At 38.5% G+C, this 18,368-nt stretch overlaps 1 protein-coding gene across 3 annotated transcripts in view; it reads right to left on the bottom strand.

Annotated features, from left to right (window-relative positions):
* Window positions 1-18,368, bottom strand: part of POLA1 (DNA polymerase alpha 1, catalytic subunit) — a 310,773-nt gene that overhangs the window by 190,341 nt on the left and 102,064 nt on the right. For all 3 annotated transcript variants that reach the window (XR_011998276.1, XM_025997428.2, XM_072744505.1), the window contains exons 27-30: window positions 5,639-5,671; window positions 4,758-4,850; window positions 2,753-2,958; window positions 774-906 (exon numbers count right to left, since the gene is read on the bottom strand). Coding sequence is in view for 2 of the 3 variants with exons in the window: in XM_025997428.2 (XP_025853213.1) it covers window positions 774-906; window positions 2,753-2,958; window positions 4,758-4,850; window positions 5,639-5,671 (465 nt within the window). In the remaining variant the exon portion in view is untranslated. The remainder of the gene's footprint in view (window positions 1-773; window positions 907-2,752; window positions 2,959-4,757; window positions 4,851-5,638; window positions 5,672-18,368) is intronic.

The raw sequence follows: 18,368 nt of genomic DNA, 5'->3' as shown, positions 1-18,368 counted from the left end.
ATATTATTAGATTCTTTTTCATTAAAATTCTTTTTTTGCATCAGCTTTGACAACAAAATCTATTTATCACAAAATGGGTAAAATAGTATCTACAAAATTAGCTTCTGAATATGTAAGGGTACTCTTTTTAAATGGTGGGGGGGGATCTGCAACCTAACATCTTATATTACACCTTTTTCAAGTTAGGTAATAAAAAACATTCCTCATTTTCAACAACTAGAACTATCCATAAAGTCCACCTTATATATTTTAAAAAGAAAATAAAAGCACAAGCACTCTGGCTATAAAGAAAATGCTAAAAAATAAAAATAAAAATAAAAAAATAAAAATAAAGAAAATGCTATTACCTCTAAGAATCACCTTCTGTGAAAGACACACACACACACTCTATCCGTCTGTCTGTCTCCATTTCTCTCTAAGCTTACAGGCCTGTCCTCCCAAACAACTATAAATAAGGACTATGGAGAAGGTAATACTCTCTAGTCCCCTAAACATCAACTATATCACTCCATAGAATCTCTGGAAATAAGGTTTCCATCAAGGAAGAAGTGGAGAGAGAAGGCCCCAGTGGCTGGCAGGGCAGTACGGGGGAGGGGGGTGCTGAAAGAGGAAGAGCAGTATGCTAATGCTCCATCGGTGAGATAGTTGTTAAGCAGCTTTCATCACCAGCTAGAATTTATTTCGATTGCAAGGATGAGGTGGTTCTTCAACTAGCTGAAGGAGGCAAAAAACACATGGCAGCAGCTGGGCTCAGCAATAAATGCTACATTTACCTTGTTAATTTCAAACTGGCTCACTGGGACACTGCCATTTAGCACATTTTCTCCAATTTCTATTAACCTCTTCTGAATGTTTTCCACTATAGTGTCTCGGCTTTGATCAGAAAGAATCTGGCCAATGACAAAGCTGCAAAAAAAGAGAGGGATTCATTTTTTTAATATTATACTTTATTAATAAAGGAGAGAAAAGGAAGATAAATGCCATTAGATTAACATGTGGACAAGAGCTGTACTAAAAGCTAACATGAGGGTGAATGTCCAAAAGGCCGTTACTATTTGTTTTTTAACATTAACTCTACCAAAGGTTTACCAACCTTGGAATGTCAGGTTTGCCCTTAAACATACAGACCATTTTTTTAATGCACCAGCTAATGCTTCATACAAAATGTGGACAGAGAAAGGTATGTGTTCCATCCACAACTGCATATATGCAATTACAAAATTCACAAGCAGTTATATTCTACCCATAGGGAAAAAATTTAAAAGACAAAAATTTCACTCTCCTCATAAAGCACCAAGATACTATTTCTGATATCACCAAGCTGAGATGACCATTAGCTAGGTAAGCAGAAACACAATTCTTTATCCAAGTTTTTTTAAAAACTGAAAATTTCAAACTTCTCTTTCTTTAGCTTCATTATATTCCTCAGTGTTCTCCAACCTTATGCTATCTCTGAAAAAGTTCATATTATTCTACCAGACCCCTTCAAAAAACAAGGGAAAAAAGAAAAAGAAAAGGAGTAAAGAACCCAATATTTTATCCATTTCTGAGAAAATGCAGAGCGAGGGTTTGACAGCTGCATTATAATTTGTCAGAAAAAGAACCCTAACAAAAACATTTGTATAGCTTTAATTACTAATACATTTCTAACTCAGAGAAATTTACTTCTATTATGATGCATCTTTTCTTAGAAAACACAAAGCTGAAGAGAACACTAATCGACAGTCTATACAAAGTAGTTTCATCTTTGGGTACATTTGGGGGCAATGAAGCATTTCAAACTTCATTTCATAAAAGGCTAACAGTGACCTATAGTCGAATGATCAACTTTGCCTAATCAAGAGTGGTTCTGCAGAAGCAACAATTGCTTAATCTCCCAACTTGAAAGCAAGAGGAAGACTAGAAAACAAGTAAAAAGTGTTACTATTCAGCAATATTAAAATTAATTTAAATTTTGCTTTAAAGAAAAATTTCTTCTATTTTCAAAATTAGGCAGGTTCACCAAACAGGAATATCTAAAAAGATAGTACATTAAATACCTAAAGATTCAACCTTTTTTAAATGGATGCTTTATAAATTAATGTGACTACTCTTTAAAAAAAAAAACAGGCCTTATCATCACAATTTCCAGTCTCAGATGCAAAGGCAGGGGGGTCAGCCATGAAATTTATTATTTCTGAGGTACTCAGAGTATTTGAGAACTAGCTCTTAAATTAACCTTAGTAAGAATTTTATTTTTTTCTTTTTGCTAGAGATTCATAAGAATCTTTACAGACAAATGGTATGGATGGAACAAAGTCTCAGTCTGTGGTCCACTACGAATCCCAGAATATTTAAGCCACAACAGGGGAAAATTTCAACAATTATGTTCCTAAAGAGGCTCTAAAACAATTCAGGAACACAACACAAGGCACTTTCTAATAAGAAAATGAAAGCAAAATAAAACTGACACAAGCCAACATCAATGAAACCAACACCTTAGGGAGCTAAGATATGAAGCTTCACCCTCACTGTGAGTTATAGCTCCTAAGATGTATCTTACAGCAAGTAATCTTACTGAGCAAATTTGGCTTTTGTTGAGTTTTAATCTACCTGGGAAATTCCACTCCAAATAAATGAGAAGCATTAATACATAACACCATCAAAGAAGTTATGTCCTCGCCCTTGGCAGAATTACAAATCTTCTCTAGGTCATTAATACTCCAAGTTTTTACAGACAAATTAAAAAAGCAAAAATGAAAGCTGAACTCACTTTCCAGTTTCTTTAGCAAGATCACACCAATCTCTTCTAACTATATCTAACCCTTTCAGTTCCTGTTTGGTGGAGTAATTCCCATCTGACGTTGGCTCAACAACCAGAGCACCATACTTCTTTTTCTTCAACAGAAGCAGAGACTTGAAAACACCGTCAATGTCTATTTCAAGCAGTTTGTACAACTTGTTGACTTCACTTTTTACCTGTGAAAATTTCAAATCATTAATACTAGCTTCTCAAACATCTACCAGGAAGAAGATGAACAAGCTACAAATTCCCCGGAGTTAATCTAAACAGAACTTGAATTCACACAAGATTAGAGTGCATTTACTCAGGTGATCTAAAACACAGTATTATGTTGAGTATGATGCAAAACCACTGAAAGAGCATAGGGAGAAAAACTGATGAAAAAAATAATAATATATCATCCCACTCAATCAAAGGACAGAATTGGCAGGGTCTGCCCCAGGAAATTTACAAAAATTATAAAATAGTCTCTGAATCTGTAAACTAAATGCATATGTACTTACCTTCAAACTACTGAGTTAGAAATTAGACAATCCAACAAATAGGTGGCTAAAAATAAGTAAAACTTTGACTACTAAAAATAAAGTCTAAGGGGTGCTTGGGTGGCTCAGCTGATTGTCGGACTCTTGGTCAGCTGAGGTCATGATTTCAGGGTTATGGAAGGGTGGCCCTCATCAGGCTCTGTGCTCAGAGTGGAGTGTGCTTGAGATTCTCTCCTTGTGCCCCTCTTACCACACAAGCACATGGTCTTTCTCCAAAATAAATAAATAAAATCTTTTTTAAAAAGGTCTAAGATCCCTCTGTACCTCCCAAAGCACCTGACGTATAAAGAAATAACTATACGTTGAACAAAAATTAATCAGTCACCTGCTCTTTATTGATAGGATCAAGGCACAGCCAATCACCTCTAAGGAAAATACATAGCTTTTTGAAGTCCAATATGAGGACAATAGGCCAGGCCTGCTCTCAGGCAAAGGCTACAGGTCATATTTCACACATATTAGTGAAGAAGGCAGGAAGCTGTTATTTTGTAAGATGTTATCTTAGTTCTAGTTTATTGGGACAAGATCTTAACATAGCAAGTATTCAAGAAACACTTGCTAATTGTAAACTGCAATTAGGAGGCAACAAATGATTACTTTTAAATGTCCACTTGCCTTTTCAAATATATTTTAAGTATTCTTGTAAAATTATAAATGTGTATGCATGTACATAGATAGGTATTTATCCATATCAGCATATAAAATCCATCTGAATACTACTAGATATATTTCTCCTCATGCATGATAATGTGATAAGAATATACATGACCATATATTTTAAATTTATTTTTTTAAGATTTTATTTATTTATTTGTGGGGGAGGGGGGAAACAGGAGTAAGAGGAGAGAGGGGCAGAGGGACAGGGAGAGGCAGACTCCCCTCTGAGCAGGGAGCCTGACATGGGGCTCAATTCCAGGACCCTCAGATCATGACCTAAGCCAAAGGCAGATGCTTAACTGACTGAGCTACCCAGATGCCCCCATATTTTAAATTAAAATTTTTTTTTGCTTTCTTCTTTTAACAGAAAGTTGACACAGGGTATATCACAGGGTGTGAAGCAGTGTGAACTCCCTCGCAAGACCCAGGATAAACAGTAGCCAGTCAGAGATATCACTGTAGCCAGGCCTAAGCCCAATATCCCGGAACTGTGAGAAGAACACCAGCCTTAGCAACAAGATGAAAACATCTCAGACTGTTTTCAAAGTAAAAATGTATTTATCACTTAAGGAAAAAAACACTCTCCTTTGAATTTAACCCTTAAAAACAAACAACTGGAGTAGAGGTTAAGAAAAATAAGAGGATGAGGAAATGAGAATCATGAAGTTTATTATTTTCAGGAGCACACGTACACATACATGAATTTATGAAGTTCCATGTTTAAAGAGAATTCACAAAAGTAGGTAAAACAGATTAATTTCATCAGATTATCTCACCTTGTTTCCCAATTTATATACTTCTTCCAAATCGGTGCTATTGGTGTTTATCATAATTGAATCAGTATCTCCATAAATAACTTCAAGGTTCATCTAATAAAAAGCAAAAATTATAAAAATTAACAACAAAGACAAAGTGATCATCATACACAATGAAACTCAAGATTTTCCATATTACAGAAATTACATTGATCTTTCAAAAGTCTATGTTTATTCTTATCTATATTGTCAGAGTACAATCAAAGATAAGCTCCAATAAACCAGAAAAGAAAGCCACTATCACATTAAGAAAATCTAGCTAATTTTCTTAAAGCAGACAGAGAGCAGAGTGGCCAGGGAAATGTATAGTTTCAACTGACACAAACTATAGAACTAAATAACATAAAGGAGGATAAGAAACTAGGAAGAAGGGCGGGGGGTCTGTATTTATCCACTGTACCATAAGCTTAGTGGTCATGGCAATTTATAAAGCAGAAACATAATGGGTTATAATGGGTTTTTAAAATTCAAGGGCACAAATCCATATGAAATTCTTCACAGTTCCAAACAGTATTCAGTAGAATATGAAGAGTGCCAAAAAAAAATCAATCATAACAAAAAACACTAGAGCACATACAGTATAAAGGCCTGGAAGTAAACTCTAATTAGCACTGTTACTAATTTGCTTGAAACACTCACATATAGGCTTCAAGCAGCGGCTAGATCATATCAGTGTTAGTAAAAGAAAAAAGCTATAATCCATTAGGACGGATTATAATCTTAAACTAGGCATCCTAAGAAGCCATTTCCAGTCTGTTTGGGTTACAATTTTCCTTGAATACAAAAACGTCACCAGGTATGATATTTAAGAGTCATTGTATAATGCAAATGCTCAGCATTACCTTTTGTACCATCTCTTTTGTATGCATCAAAATCTAAATGAAAGAAAAAGTCAAGATTAATGCATTACATAGTTACAAAACCATAAACTTAAGTACATAGAGACAGATAACCCCAACGACTGGTCATAAATTATAAAGCTCTTCAATTGTTTTCTAACTACAATCCTCATAAGAACAGTAATATCAACATAATCTAAAAGTAAGTTGGCCTCTATGTTCTTAGCCAGAGATATGTTAAGCAGCTCTACTGTAAAGATCTACTTAAGACTTATATAAAGATCTATCTTTAATGAATACGCATAATAAAAACATCTCTTTATGATATGGCAAAAAGGCGAACTATTCTCATTACTAATATTTAACTAGATCTGTGTGGCTGAAAAAAAAACAGCTTAACAGAACATTTCAAATCTGGTAATTCTTATCTACATGGTATTCAAAATCTTAAAAAGTACAAAAATATAAATGCATATACACTAGATTTAAATTTCTTCTAGAGACTGTAAATTTCCTGAAGGCAGAGGGTAGACCTTCACATATTCTCTGGAGGTAGCACAGTGCCCAGTACTAAGGTGGGGCTCAGGAAATGTTCAGTGATCGGGTAATAGGTGTAGACAAGATTGTCTCTAGGCCCAGATAGCTGCAGACTGAAGACAGTATTACAGAGCCCTAGAAACCCTGTACTTAGAGTATCTTTTTCTTTTTAAGAGTATCTTTTACATCCACCCCTTACTTGCCATTCCCACTGCTATTCCCCTTTATTACAGTCTCCTAATTTTGTTCAGGCCTTCATTGTCCTATATTCTTACTGAAGAAAGCCCTTTTCCTGGGGGTGGTGAATATGGATTAGGCTAATTAATGATTTTAATAACAGTCATAGACTGGAATCACCTGAAAAAGGTGATTAGCAGGCAGGGCTAAAAACCACTGGACTAAGATAATCATGATACTCCCATTCTGAAAAGTTTTTAGTTGACAGTGTATCCCCTCTCCAACTAGATCACAAGCACCTGGAGGCCAGAGCACATGTCTGGGCCTATATAAGAGTTCATGTCTGAACTCTAGGCTTCACACATGACAGGGGCTCAAAACCCCATTTGCTAGATGACTGATAGGTCTCAAAGTAATCCCAATTACTTTCCTGGAATTCAGTTAACTCCTAAAAAACATTCACTCTCCTCCATTTCACCTTCCCTTTTAAACATCTAAATCACAGGGAAATGCGTTGTGGGAGATTATCTGACAATTCCTTCGGGAAGAGGGCAATAATGAGATCAACCAAGTTAATCATAGTGAGGACAGAACTGCTCATCACAAGTTCTCTTTACCCTCCACCCCTTCTACCCCACCAGGCTTCGCCTTCCTCATCACAACAGACAACTCCACAAGGTAACCATTACCTAAGTAAAATACCTCAGACGCAGCCTGTCAACCTTTCACTGAAACTCAGTATATGCAGGAACCAATTTCCTCTACTCTTCTTTCACACCACGAACAAAATCTACTATGTCATCCTTGAGCAAACCTCCAACGTGTACTGGCAACCTTCATTGTTCATGTTTACTACTTGCCTCAATTCTCTCCTGCCACCAACTCACTACCATTTCCACACATGACCTGAGGGCTACCAAAATTATTTTGTTTGACTGCAGAAACCTGGTATTGGATCTTTTGCACAAAAAAAATGGTAGAAAATGAAGCAAAACATAAAGACTATACTGCGGCTGCTTTTTTTCACCTAATACTTTATCTTAGAGATTATTTCCTATTTATGTATGAAGAGCTGCCTTATTCTTTTTTAATAACTCTACAGTATTCCACTGTATAACTCGATCATGATTTATTTAACCAGTGTTCTAGTAATAAACATATAGGTTGTTTCTGATCTTAACCTTTATAACTACACTTCAACAAATAATCCTCATATACATATAATCTGCCAGTAACAAGATAAACTCTCTAAGACTTACTGGGTCAAAGGTTATATGGGTTCAAATGTTTTGTAAATATAATCAAATTGCTTTCCACAGAGGTTATACTGATTTCTGAAGATAGTTTTATCATCATCTTTCCAGGGGACCTCAATAGCTGATGAGTATGCTCCATTTCAGGTTCAAGGTCCTCCCCAAAGTGTGTCAACTCTTCAGTCCATCCGCTAGGACACAACCCACAATCATGCTGACCTGACCTCTCACGCTTCTTCACTAAGCACTTCTACATGGTGGGTACCATAGTGCCCTGTCCAGACCAATGTTTACCCAAGTGCTAATGAGTAGGATCACCCAAAAGCTACCCTTGATTCAAACTGCTCACTGCAAGGCCGGGGGTTGTCAGCTATTAGACACCCTGTGGGCTACCAAATTCTTAGTACGTAGCAGAGGGCCTGGTGCACAGGAGCTATTAACGAGCGTTTGTAAAATGCTGAATGAATAATCCTAAGGAGTGGGCAGTATTACAAACCCCATTTTACAGATGAGTAAAATTAGGCTCTGTGATTTTACCCAAAATAACAGAACTAGTCAAGAGCTCGATCTAGAAGCTGGACCTTCTATCTCATTTTCTCTTCAGAATGTTTCACTGCCTTGTTAAAAAGCCCATACCACATGAATGTTCTGGAAGCCAACAGTCAATAACTTATACATCACAGATATTTTCCCCATTAAGGAAATGCATTTTTAAAAGAAGTCACAGGTATCAAGAAAAGTCTACTGGACACAAGGTACAGGGATTACAAGATGTCCGTTCATAAGTTCACTTCAAATTGACAAGCCTAATATTAAAGCTACCCATTCTGACAGAAAATCATTTTGTAACTGCCAACAGCTAGAAAACAGGACTATAAAGGCTTGCTAAATTCATTAATAAGGCAGTCTGCAGTTATCTGATTTCACAGCAACACCTGCATATTTATCTACTCATTACCAATTGGATGATGGAATTTTTTCAAGCACATTTCAAAAATCTGCCAACTTCAAGTGTAAAAAAATAAACTTTGTGGTTAATTTTTCCCTTAACAAAGTACAGCTGTTGAGAATAATTGTTCAAGATCTTACCCTGTAATGTCAACTGCAGCAGAACAAAGAGTATTTAATTAGCAAATCTATCCAGTAATTCAACACCTATTATATAAAATGCCTTCGTGATTTTATTCAGGATAATTTGCTAAGAGGGTTATTACTGACATTCAGATGGAATTTAAAATTCCTACGCAAGTCGAGTCATAATAGCAGTAATGATCTCCCCAATCAGGAGATTCGGTGTCACACAAGGCTCTCTTGCAATGCAGCAGCCGATTTCCTGACTTCTTAATTCCTGGGCTCAGCTCAGTGAGAGCCCTTCATGCCGATATTTCAGTCAGCAATACATCTTTAATGGGACTCTATTAAAATAACTAGAACAAAAATGACTTTTTTTTTGGTTAAAAAGAATGACAGCACTGCCATCATATCAATCATTGCAGGCTTTGCAGAACAGTGCCGTTAGGGGAAAAGAGGAGGGGGAAACAGGAAAGGAGTGGGGCTGGGGGTGGGGAGAGCAGTAATTAAAATAATACGAAAAAGTGTTTTAACCCCAATCTGAGCCTCTGAAGGCTGGTGAAGGGCGGTAGGGACTAAAAGGAAATGTAAAGTATATTTTAAAAAACTCTTTCCTAAAGAAAATAATGTATTCAGGAATACACCCACAATGTGGTTTACTAAGCAGAAAGAGCATGTTTATGACGCTGGGTTTAACAGCGGCAGCGACCTAAGACCAACTTCTATTGACGTATGCATTTACAGCTTCTCCTACCAAGGCTGGGAAAAAGCTGGGATCTTTACTTTTTGTCAGGATAGAATATGGGTATCTGGCAATACATTGAAATGTTATGAAATGGTTTTAGACACTACTATAGCCTAAAACTGTGCTTATTAATACTAAATGAAAGCAAGAAAACACCAATTTTCCGTGGTTAAAAAAAAGTTTCAAGCTCCTTTTCCAAAAGCACAGGTCTAAATGCAACAGAAATCCTACAAGTTAAGAAAATTTGGGGTAAGGTCAAATCCTAAAAAAATAATGCATGAACAGAATGACAACTGAAATCTCAATGGCTTTAGGATTCTTCTGTTACTGATGACATAAAATTAGAAATAAACTGGAAAGGTTTTTTTAAAAAACACATTAGCATAACAGGGGTAGCAAAATGAATGGTTTTGAAGGATAGGGAAGAGAAAAGTACAAGAAATATAAATATTATGATATTTGGTAATCCAACCATTATCTAAGTTTTCCTAGTCCCAATTTCAGCAGTTTCCGAGCAGGACTCTGTGATACTCCCTTCTCCCACTTGTCAAACATTTGGTTCATCCTTATTATATTCTACCGCCTTTTTCTTATTTTCCCGTTATTCTTAGATGTGTGTCTTCTCTATAAGACGCTCAAGGAGCATAGGCTATGGATTTGATAAGTACCCTACTTTCTGTCTCTACCACCTAACATTCCTGCCTGGGTTTTTTACTGTCTTTAAAATAGTTTTACCTTCCTTAAAACTGGGGGAAAAGTGCCACCCAGATCCCTGAGATATGTGGGAATAAAAAGAACTCTAGGCTGAAAACACAGATAGCAAAGATAAAACATTATACAAATTTGAGTTTAAAGAAAAGCCAGGGGTCTGAAAGGTGAGTACTGGTTTAAACTGCCAATTAGTAGCTGAGTGATTTGCGAACCATCTGGGTTCCCTCTCTAGGTCTTAGCATCCTCATTTAGAAAAAATGAGGCTAGGATTCCTCCCAGATCTAAAAATCTAGAATCCCAGTTTGACAAGCAGAAACACCTCTATCCTCCTATCTGGTTGTCTTGTCCTTCAAACACAATCACTTCTTTAGCACTAGGAAAGGAGGCACAAATACGTCCAACAAAGACCGTCGGCATTACAAGAATATATATATATCTATATTCTAGGTTAACTTTCGAAGGCTATATGGTTGTAAAATAACTAGAAAATACATAGGCTCTCACAAGTTGTCTGCATATAGCTTAATGCACTTAATAGAAGTGGGTGGGTATATTTCCAATACCTAAAACATTTGACATTCCTCTACTGAGATTCCCCCCACACACACACAGGAGAATATAAACACAGCATCTATACACACACACACACACAAACACACACACACACATATCAGGACTTTTCAACCTCAGCACTACTGACATTTTAGGCCGGAGAGTTTTTGGTCATGAGGGCCTGTCTCTGGCTTTTACCCACTAGATGCCAGTAGCATGCATGAACGCACATAGACTCTCCAATTGTGACAGCCAAAATGGTCTCTAGATATTGCCAAATGTTTTCTGGGGGACAAAACTGCCCTTGGTTGGGAATCAGTGATATTATGCTAATTGGCAGCATTTTCTCTCTCCAAACCCATATTCCATTGTCTGTCCCATAAGAATTCCTTCTAAACCCCATCCATCTCCTCCAAACCCTCCCTGGCTCCAAAAGGATAAATGGCCCCTCCAAGAACCTAGAACTAAAAGGAAGGGCTGACTTCCTTTCTAATCCAATGAGCTAACAAGTCTCACATGAGATTCTATCTTCTTGCCAATGTGCCCTTCCTCCTCCAAGTCCTCACCACTCAGCCTACCTGTCTCCAGCATCACTACCTTTGAAACCATTCCTCATACTTTGCCAGCATCCTTTCTAAAATAAAATGTACACTTTGCAATGAATTTCAAATCCCTTAGCTTTACCCAAGGCTCTAATGATACAGTAAAGAGAATCTAATGATTCTCACCTTTGAATGCTTCCCATATGCACTCTTCAATCCATCCTTCCTGAGATATTTTGAGTTCACTGAACAAGCCATGCTCTTTTTCTTGCTTCTGTGCTTTTCACATGCTGTTTCCCCATAGTGGTCCAAAGTGTGGGTTCAGAAGTTAGGCTGTGTGTGTCAACTGGGCTAGGCCAGTGATACCCAGTTATTTGGTCAGACACCAGTCTAGATGTTGTTGTGAAGGTTCTCTTGTTTTTGGTGTATTGTTTTGTTTACATGAGACCAACATTTAAATTATAGACTTTTTGAGTAAAGCAGATCATCCCCACCATAATGCAGGTGGATCTCACCTAATCATTTGAAAGGCCTTAGGAGAGAAAGGAATGAAGCCCCCCAAGGTAACTGTAGACATCAACTCAAGTGCTGTGTGTTTGAGTCTTCAGCCTGTTGACTTGCTCTGAGATTTCAGTCTTGCCAGCCCCTATAATCCCATGAGCCAATTCCTTAAAATCAATCAATCCATCAATCTCTTTCTCTCCATCTCCCCTCCATATGAACCCCCCCCCCCCCCCCCCGCAAATTGGTTCTGTTTCTCTGGAGAACCCTGATAGAGACTAAGTTCAAAGTATAACAGCACTGCTTACAAGCTGTGTGACCTCAGGCACACAACATAACCTCTCCGTGTCTCTAACATTTGACTGTAAAATGGAGATGATAACCACAGCTTCCTTACAATGCAGCTACATTTAATGAACATTAAATATAACACATGTAAATTATTTTCTGCAGTCCCTGGTATATAAGTTCATAAATGTTAACTATTATTGTTACTTAATGTCTACTTATTTTACAAGGAACTTTACACCATGAGAACAACCTCTCTGGTCTCCCCTGCTCTATGGTAGTGAGGAGTATGTTAGTCTAATGTAGGTCTCAAAGTACTCTGTGTATACCAGAGCACACCACTCTACTATAAAGATAAGTAAGACACTATAAGCAAATCATAAGCAGAGATCATGCCTTAGCTATTAAATCTGACTCAATGCCTGGCACATAGGAGTAATTCAATAAACATTTATTTTTTTACATTCTAATAAAAGGAGGCAAACCCAAGGGGTCCAACATGAGAAGAGCAAAGCCATGGACTGTAAGTGCATCTCCACAACAAAAGGACCCTAAAGCTGGTTGCAGAAAGTGGTTATTAAACCCACACAGAGTATGCATTTAAAAGCTAGCTCTTGGGGATCCCTGGGTGGCTCAGTGGTTTAGCACCTGCCTTCAGCCCAGGGTGTGATCCTGGAGTCCCAGGATCGAGTCCCACATCAGGCTCCCTGCATGGAGCCTGCATCTCCCTCTGCCTGTGTCTCTGCCCCTTTCTCTCTCTCTCTCTGTGTGTCTCTCATGAATAAATAGAATCTTAAAAAAAATAAAAATAATAAAATAAAAGCTAGCTCTTTCCATGCAAGAAGTGAAGAGCAAATCAGTTTTAATTCCACCTTCAAGCACAGTGCATGTGAGATAAACAAATATTCACTCAAGAAAAATGAAGGTCTACCTCAGTGATAAAGGTCCATTAATTATAAACTTGACTGAAAGTGTAACTCTCCCATAGGACTCATTTCCAGATAAACTGATTTTGTTTTAAATCCATAATTTACAACCTAAACCTTCTGATAGCTCATGTGTAAAGAATATAAAACACGCTGAATAAACAAAGCTTTCTGATAGGTTTCTCCTCCCTAACAGATACATTGAGTGATATTTATGAGTATCTCTCAATTACTGCCCTAAAATGTGTCAAGGTTCTATTTTTGACTTAAAAATGTAAAATAACTAGAATCTATGACTTTGAATATGTGAAACGAGAAGTTCACTTCTCCTTTGTCTTCTAATTCCTTGCCCCCAAAGATTCATTCATCTTGTGCATTTTTTTTAACAATCCACCTTACATTTTGACTTGTAAAAAACTGTTTTCACCTTTAAAGAAAGCTTCCTTTCACAACATTCTTACTCCCTGTTCCTCCTCCACTCCAATCTCCAGTTCAGAAACTCACGTCCCCTTCCCCTGTGTTTCATTTGAACTTCTGTGCATTATTGCCATACTTGGGATTATATCTGACATAGGACTCTGGAGAGCTTGTAGAGCTGGCTTAAAAGCACACTTGAGCCAAATCTACTCACTGACACAAGGGTTCAAATGCAAGCCTACACTCTTAAATACTAAATTTCCAAAAAATACCCAACCCTAAGACACCGAGATTGAAACCAGAGCAGGAGACATTAACCTAAGGTTAAGAAATGTGAACATCTCTGAAACTGTATGGAAAAATTTGAATGTGTGCCTACATGCATTTTTCTAGGAAGAGGGTCCACATATTACATCAGATTTGAAATTGTAACTCATTTAAATATAAGTACCATTGAAGATTCTCCAATTAGCCATAAGAATTAAGCTTTCAGATTTCTCAGAATTCACATATTGTCTACAGGACTAGAAACACCCCCCTTTAAAGGTCTTTGCGTCTTGCTTTGGAGCTGCATATTTTCAGCCTCTACAGTGTTATTTCCTTCACAGGAAAACACGGACATGTCAGAAGGCTCAGATTTGGTTCCCTGATTGACTCTGTGCATAACTCATCTGGGGGGCTAATTAAGACACGGCCAAACTATGTCCGCGCTTTAGTGAACATCGGCGCTCAGGCAAGTTTCACACACCCTGATTAAAATTGACTCAAAGTGTCTTACTTCAGTAATCACTTAGACGGAATGAATTTTACATTAGTGGGATCAAGCATGCACCAGGCCTCAGTGGAAATGAAAAGGGCTTATAGTAATAGGATTGATAAATCCACCCATTAGGTTAATGGCTAAATGATTTACATGTAACTTTCTCCCCCACTCCGCCTTCCCTCACCCTTTAACTCAGTAAAAACTATGCTTGGCATTTTCCACTGCAGTGCCATACACAAAGGAAATAGCCTTTCTATTTTGGGACATACTAATTTCTAATAATGGCTTGGGTAGCTACCATTAACTCTTTCAAAGCACAAATAATTGACTAATAAAATTAAGTATTCTATAAGGCCTGAAAGTGCTTAATTGATCATAATTGTCTATTTGAGAAGAAGGCGTCAGACTGGCTATGCGTAGATAATGAAGTTGGGCAATTGTGAAGCACTGCAATCAAGATAATACTTACAGCTAAAAAGGACATTAGCATTTTCTAGAATCTGCAACATTTTCGTTATAACTGAGGTCATGGGAATATGTGACTAGAAAACTTTGAGCTCCTAGCCCCCACAAATGGCAGATTTAACAGGTTGTCACTTGTCATGACTAAGTACCTGGCCTAAAGCTCGACCCTGGTGGAGCAGCTAGGCAGTGGTCTGGAGGTCAACGGGAAGCTGGAGTGGCCAAGGGGTGGCTGTCACCGTTGTAACAGCATTTGTGATTTCTGGAAGGCTCCTTCTTGGGAATGGTGTGTGACAAGGTAGCCATGGGACAATTTATCATTACTCTCTGCTTTAGGGAAGGTCATAGGAGGGAGAACTTTTTAAACCCGACACCTTGGGGGTAGGAGGCAACTCCCTAGCCCAGTACCAAGGATAAATGCTATATTTTGTTCTATACTGATCATACTTTCTATATGCTCTCCTAGAGCGAACTGCTACTCTTTAAAAAAAAAAAAAGAAAACATTGTCCTTTGCCCTCCCATTTATTTTTAAGTTCAGAAAACAGATTCTGGGCATTAGTTATGATTAAAATATAGACAGTACCTGCTTCAAAGAAAAATCTTACAGAAAGATGATCTAGATTTATGGAAATATAATTGTGTTCACCTTTCCAGAAATACATGTGTTACAGACACATGTTCAGCCATGCCTGTAGAATACATATATTTAAGGATCAATCAAATAATGCCTTCCCATTTATCCATCAGCTTTCCCCCTATCTCATCACCTTCTATATTTTCTCCGGGAAGAATAAAGAGAAATTCTGAAAGTTACAGGTATCAGTTTGAGAAAAGTCATGTAGGACAGAGGTACAGAGTATGAAGAAGATAAAATATCAATACAAAGACTATATAAGATTTGGCTCCTCATGACTTAAAAAAAAAAATACAGACCTTTACTTTTGGACTTCATTGCACTGCAAGAGTATAATCTGGCCAAAGCTCAAGAATTTGATACGAACTGTAGGAAGCACTGTAATTTTCCTTTCATTTAGAATCTCAAAAAGGAACTGATTCGTTCACTCACCAAGTATTTACTGAGTACTTCTCATGTGCTAGGTAAAAAGGAACACAAAAGTAAATGATTCAGACATGATCGCTCCCCTCTATAGTGTGTACCATCTAGTGGAGCAGAGAACCAAATTTGTGACAGGAAAATCCTATACATGTATGTGCGCACATACACACACACAGAATAGGGAACCCTGGGGTGGGAGTCAGAGAAAAGTTGACAGAAGCAGAATGTATATAAGGGGAAGGTGAGCTAGAGGGAGTAACAGGCAACGGAGGATGGAGGAAGAATGCTGGTTGAGGATCAAATAGATGGTGACTAAACAACACTAAACTTTTAAAAAATTATAGAAGTTTTTATGCAGTAAGAAAAAAAAAAGTATGGCTAAGGCTAGAATGCTCAGGAAAGTAGGGAGAAGGTAGGAGAGAAGGTTCAAGTGTGAAGGACCTTGTAAGCCACATTAACAACTTTAAACTCGGGAGTGACACCACTGGATCAACAGGTTAAAGAGGTCTCTCTGGCTCTAAAACATGTGGAGAATACCTATCAGCCAGGAGGTGGGGTGGGGTGGGGCAGCATACAGCGAGAAGTAATGAAGCTTACATAGCATAACAGCTATTGCACTGTAGACAGTCATAGGCGTTTAGAAAGTGGAATCTACAGGACTTGGCAACTGGCTGGATTTGGGGCACAAGGAAGAGGTAGAGGAGTCAAGCATGATACCAATGTTCCTGGCTTAACAACTGAGTGGACCGTGCTGTCACTCATTAAGACAGGGAATCCAGGAAGGGGAACAGGTTGGGGAGGAGAACCTTTAAGGCAGTTTCGGAACCTTTAATGAGTATGCTATGCCTGTGGACATGTGAATGGAGAGGACAGGGAGACAGATGGAAGCTAAGATGCTCGACAGAGGGGATGTGACAAATTTCAGGTGTAAGAAATCCAATACTTTACAGAGATGCAATAAATGAATAAATCGAAGCAACATCAGCATGCAGACAGAATCCATAGAAATGGATGGCACAGCTCAACCAAGGGGCAGCAGGAGAAAAGGGAGATAAGACAAACCAGCATCCAAATCACAGTAAATGGTGCTGTGTGGGACCCCCGGTCCCTTATTCCTCTTCCAGCACCTTCCTTTCCCTTTTCAGCTATCAGATCTCCATTTTCTCTGTCACAATTGGCAGGTGTCACATAAACCAGTGGCCACTGGCAAATCTGATGCAGGCTGCCACAGACAGCCAGGCACCACACACTGACCTTTAACGAGACCAATCCCAACAGGTGGCTGGTGCCTAATACAAGTAATTGTATTAACCCTCCAAACAAGGTCAAAGAAGGGAGAGCACCTTGTCTTTTCATGAGCAACCACAACAGCCAAAGGCAGTGGCTCCCCTACTTGAGGCAGTGACAGGCTCAACAGAAAGACTGAACATCAATCAGTTCGTTCCCCAAGAGCCTCCTATAGCTCCTGCATAGCCATCCTTTTCCTGCCTCCCTGCCTCTCTCCTGCATCGGGGAGGGGGCAGGGAGTGCTTTCTTTCTTAAGGCAAATGTGGTGCCATTTGTGAACAGTTCTGATTCATACTTGTCCAACTGAAAAAAAAAAAAAGCAGCTATGGAGGAGGGGTTCCTCTCAGTTTCCAAATAACATTCTTCACACCCTTTGAGAGAAACTAAGTCATATGTGATTAAATTAATTGCCTTTGTTGCTAATTTGATTTTGATAACATCAAATGTCTCACAGTTCTCATGGACCTTTGACCTTGGAGCAAGTGACTGTTTTGACAGAACAGACAGCTGTAGCTCAGGGGGTGGGAGGAGGCCCGCACAACCTCCTGAAAGGAAACTGCCTAGAATGGGGCCCAGAAATCCCACTAGGCAGTCAGCAGCCAGGAGTCCTAGGCAGTGTAGTACAGGGTCCTACTGCACGTGCTGATCTATAGCCTCTCTCTCCCTGACTTTTACATACAGAAAAAGATCTTTCTTTCTCCTGAAGACAACCTCCTCTGCTCCCACCCTCTTAAACCTTGTGACTCTGAATGGCCTGGCTAAGACAAGCCACACACCACTGGCATGCCGGTACCCAGATAAAGAATCCAAGCAGTAGATCAGATTCCTGTCAGCTGCAAAAGAGCTGGCACTTCAGCTGCTTCTCATTCTTTATTTTTAAAAGGCAGGATGGGCTCAAGGGCATGGTGGCCTGTCACACAAGAAGAGACTGAAGATTACAAAGATAAAACCAAAACCCCCGAAGAGTACACAGACTCACAAGAGACTGCGAAATGAAGAAGGGCTTCAGAAAGGCGCGGATGGCACTTCACAAACCAGTTAGAAGTGTGTTTCTCTTAGGGACAGAGCGGGGAAAATTGATTATGGGATTAAAGAAAAAAATCAAACTATAGGTCAGTTCTTAGTCAATGGGACTAACAAATTAATTCCCCTGCTACTAATTTGGAAAATACTTATTTTCAGAACTCGGAGCCCAGAGCATTAAAATACTGGGACATGCTACCAATGCCAAAGTTAACTACTTGATCAGTCCCTGGAGCCCAAAGAGCATACTGTAAACTTAAATATAAATCAACAAACTTAAAGAGTATGGCAAGAGAGAACTTACCTAATGCAGAATACAAAATGTGTTCTCTTTTTTCCCTATACCACCACCATTACCACCAGATCATTCTTGACTAATTCTTAGAAGCTGAAGACCAACTTGGATTTTGATGTATAAAC

This window comes from Vulpes vulpes, chromosome X (assembly GCF_048418805.1).
Source record: "Vulpes vulpes isolate BD-2025 chromosome X, VulVul3, whole genome shotgun sequence".
In the NCBI taxonomy this organism is placed as follows: Eukaryota; Metazoa; Chordata; class Mammalia; order Carnivora; family Canidae; genus Vulpes; species Vulpes vulpes.
Note: the sequence above shows the minus strand (reverse complement) of the source record. Positions and strands in the feature narration are given on the sequence as shown.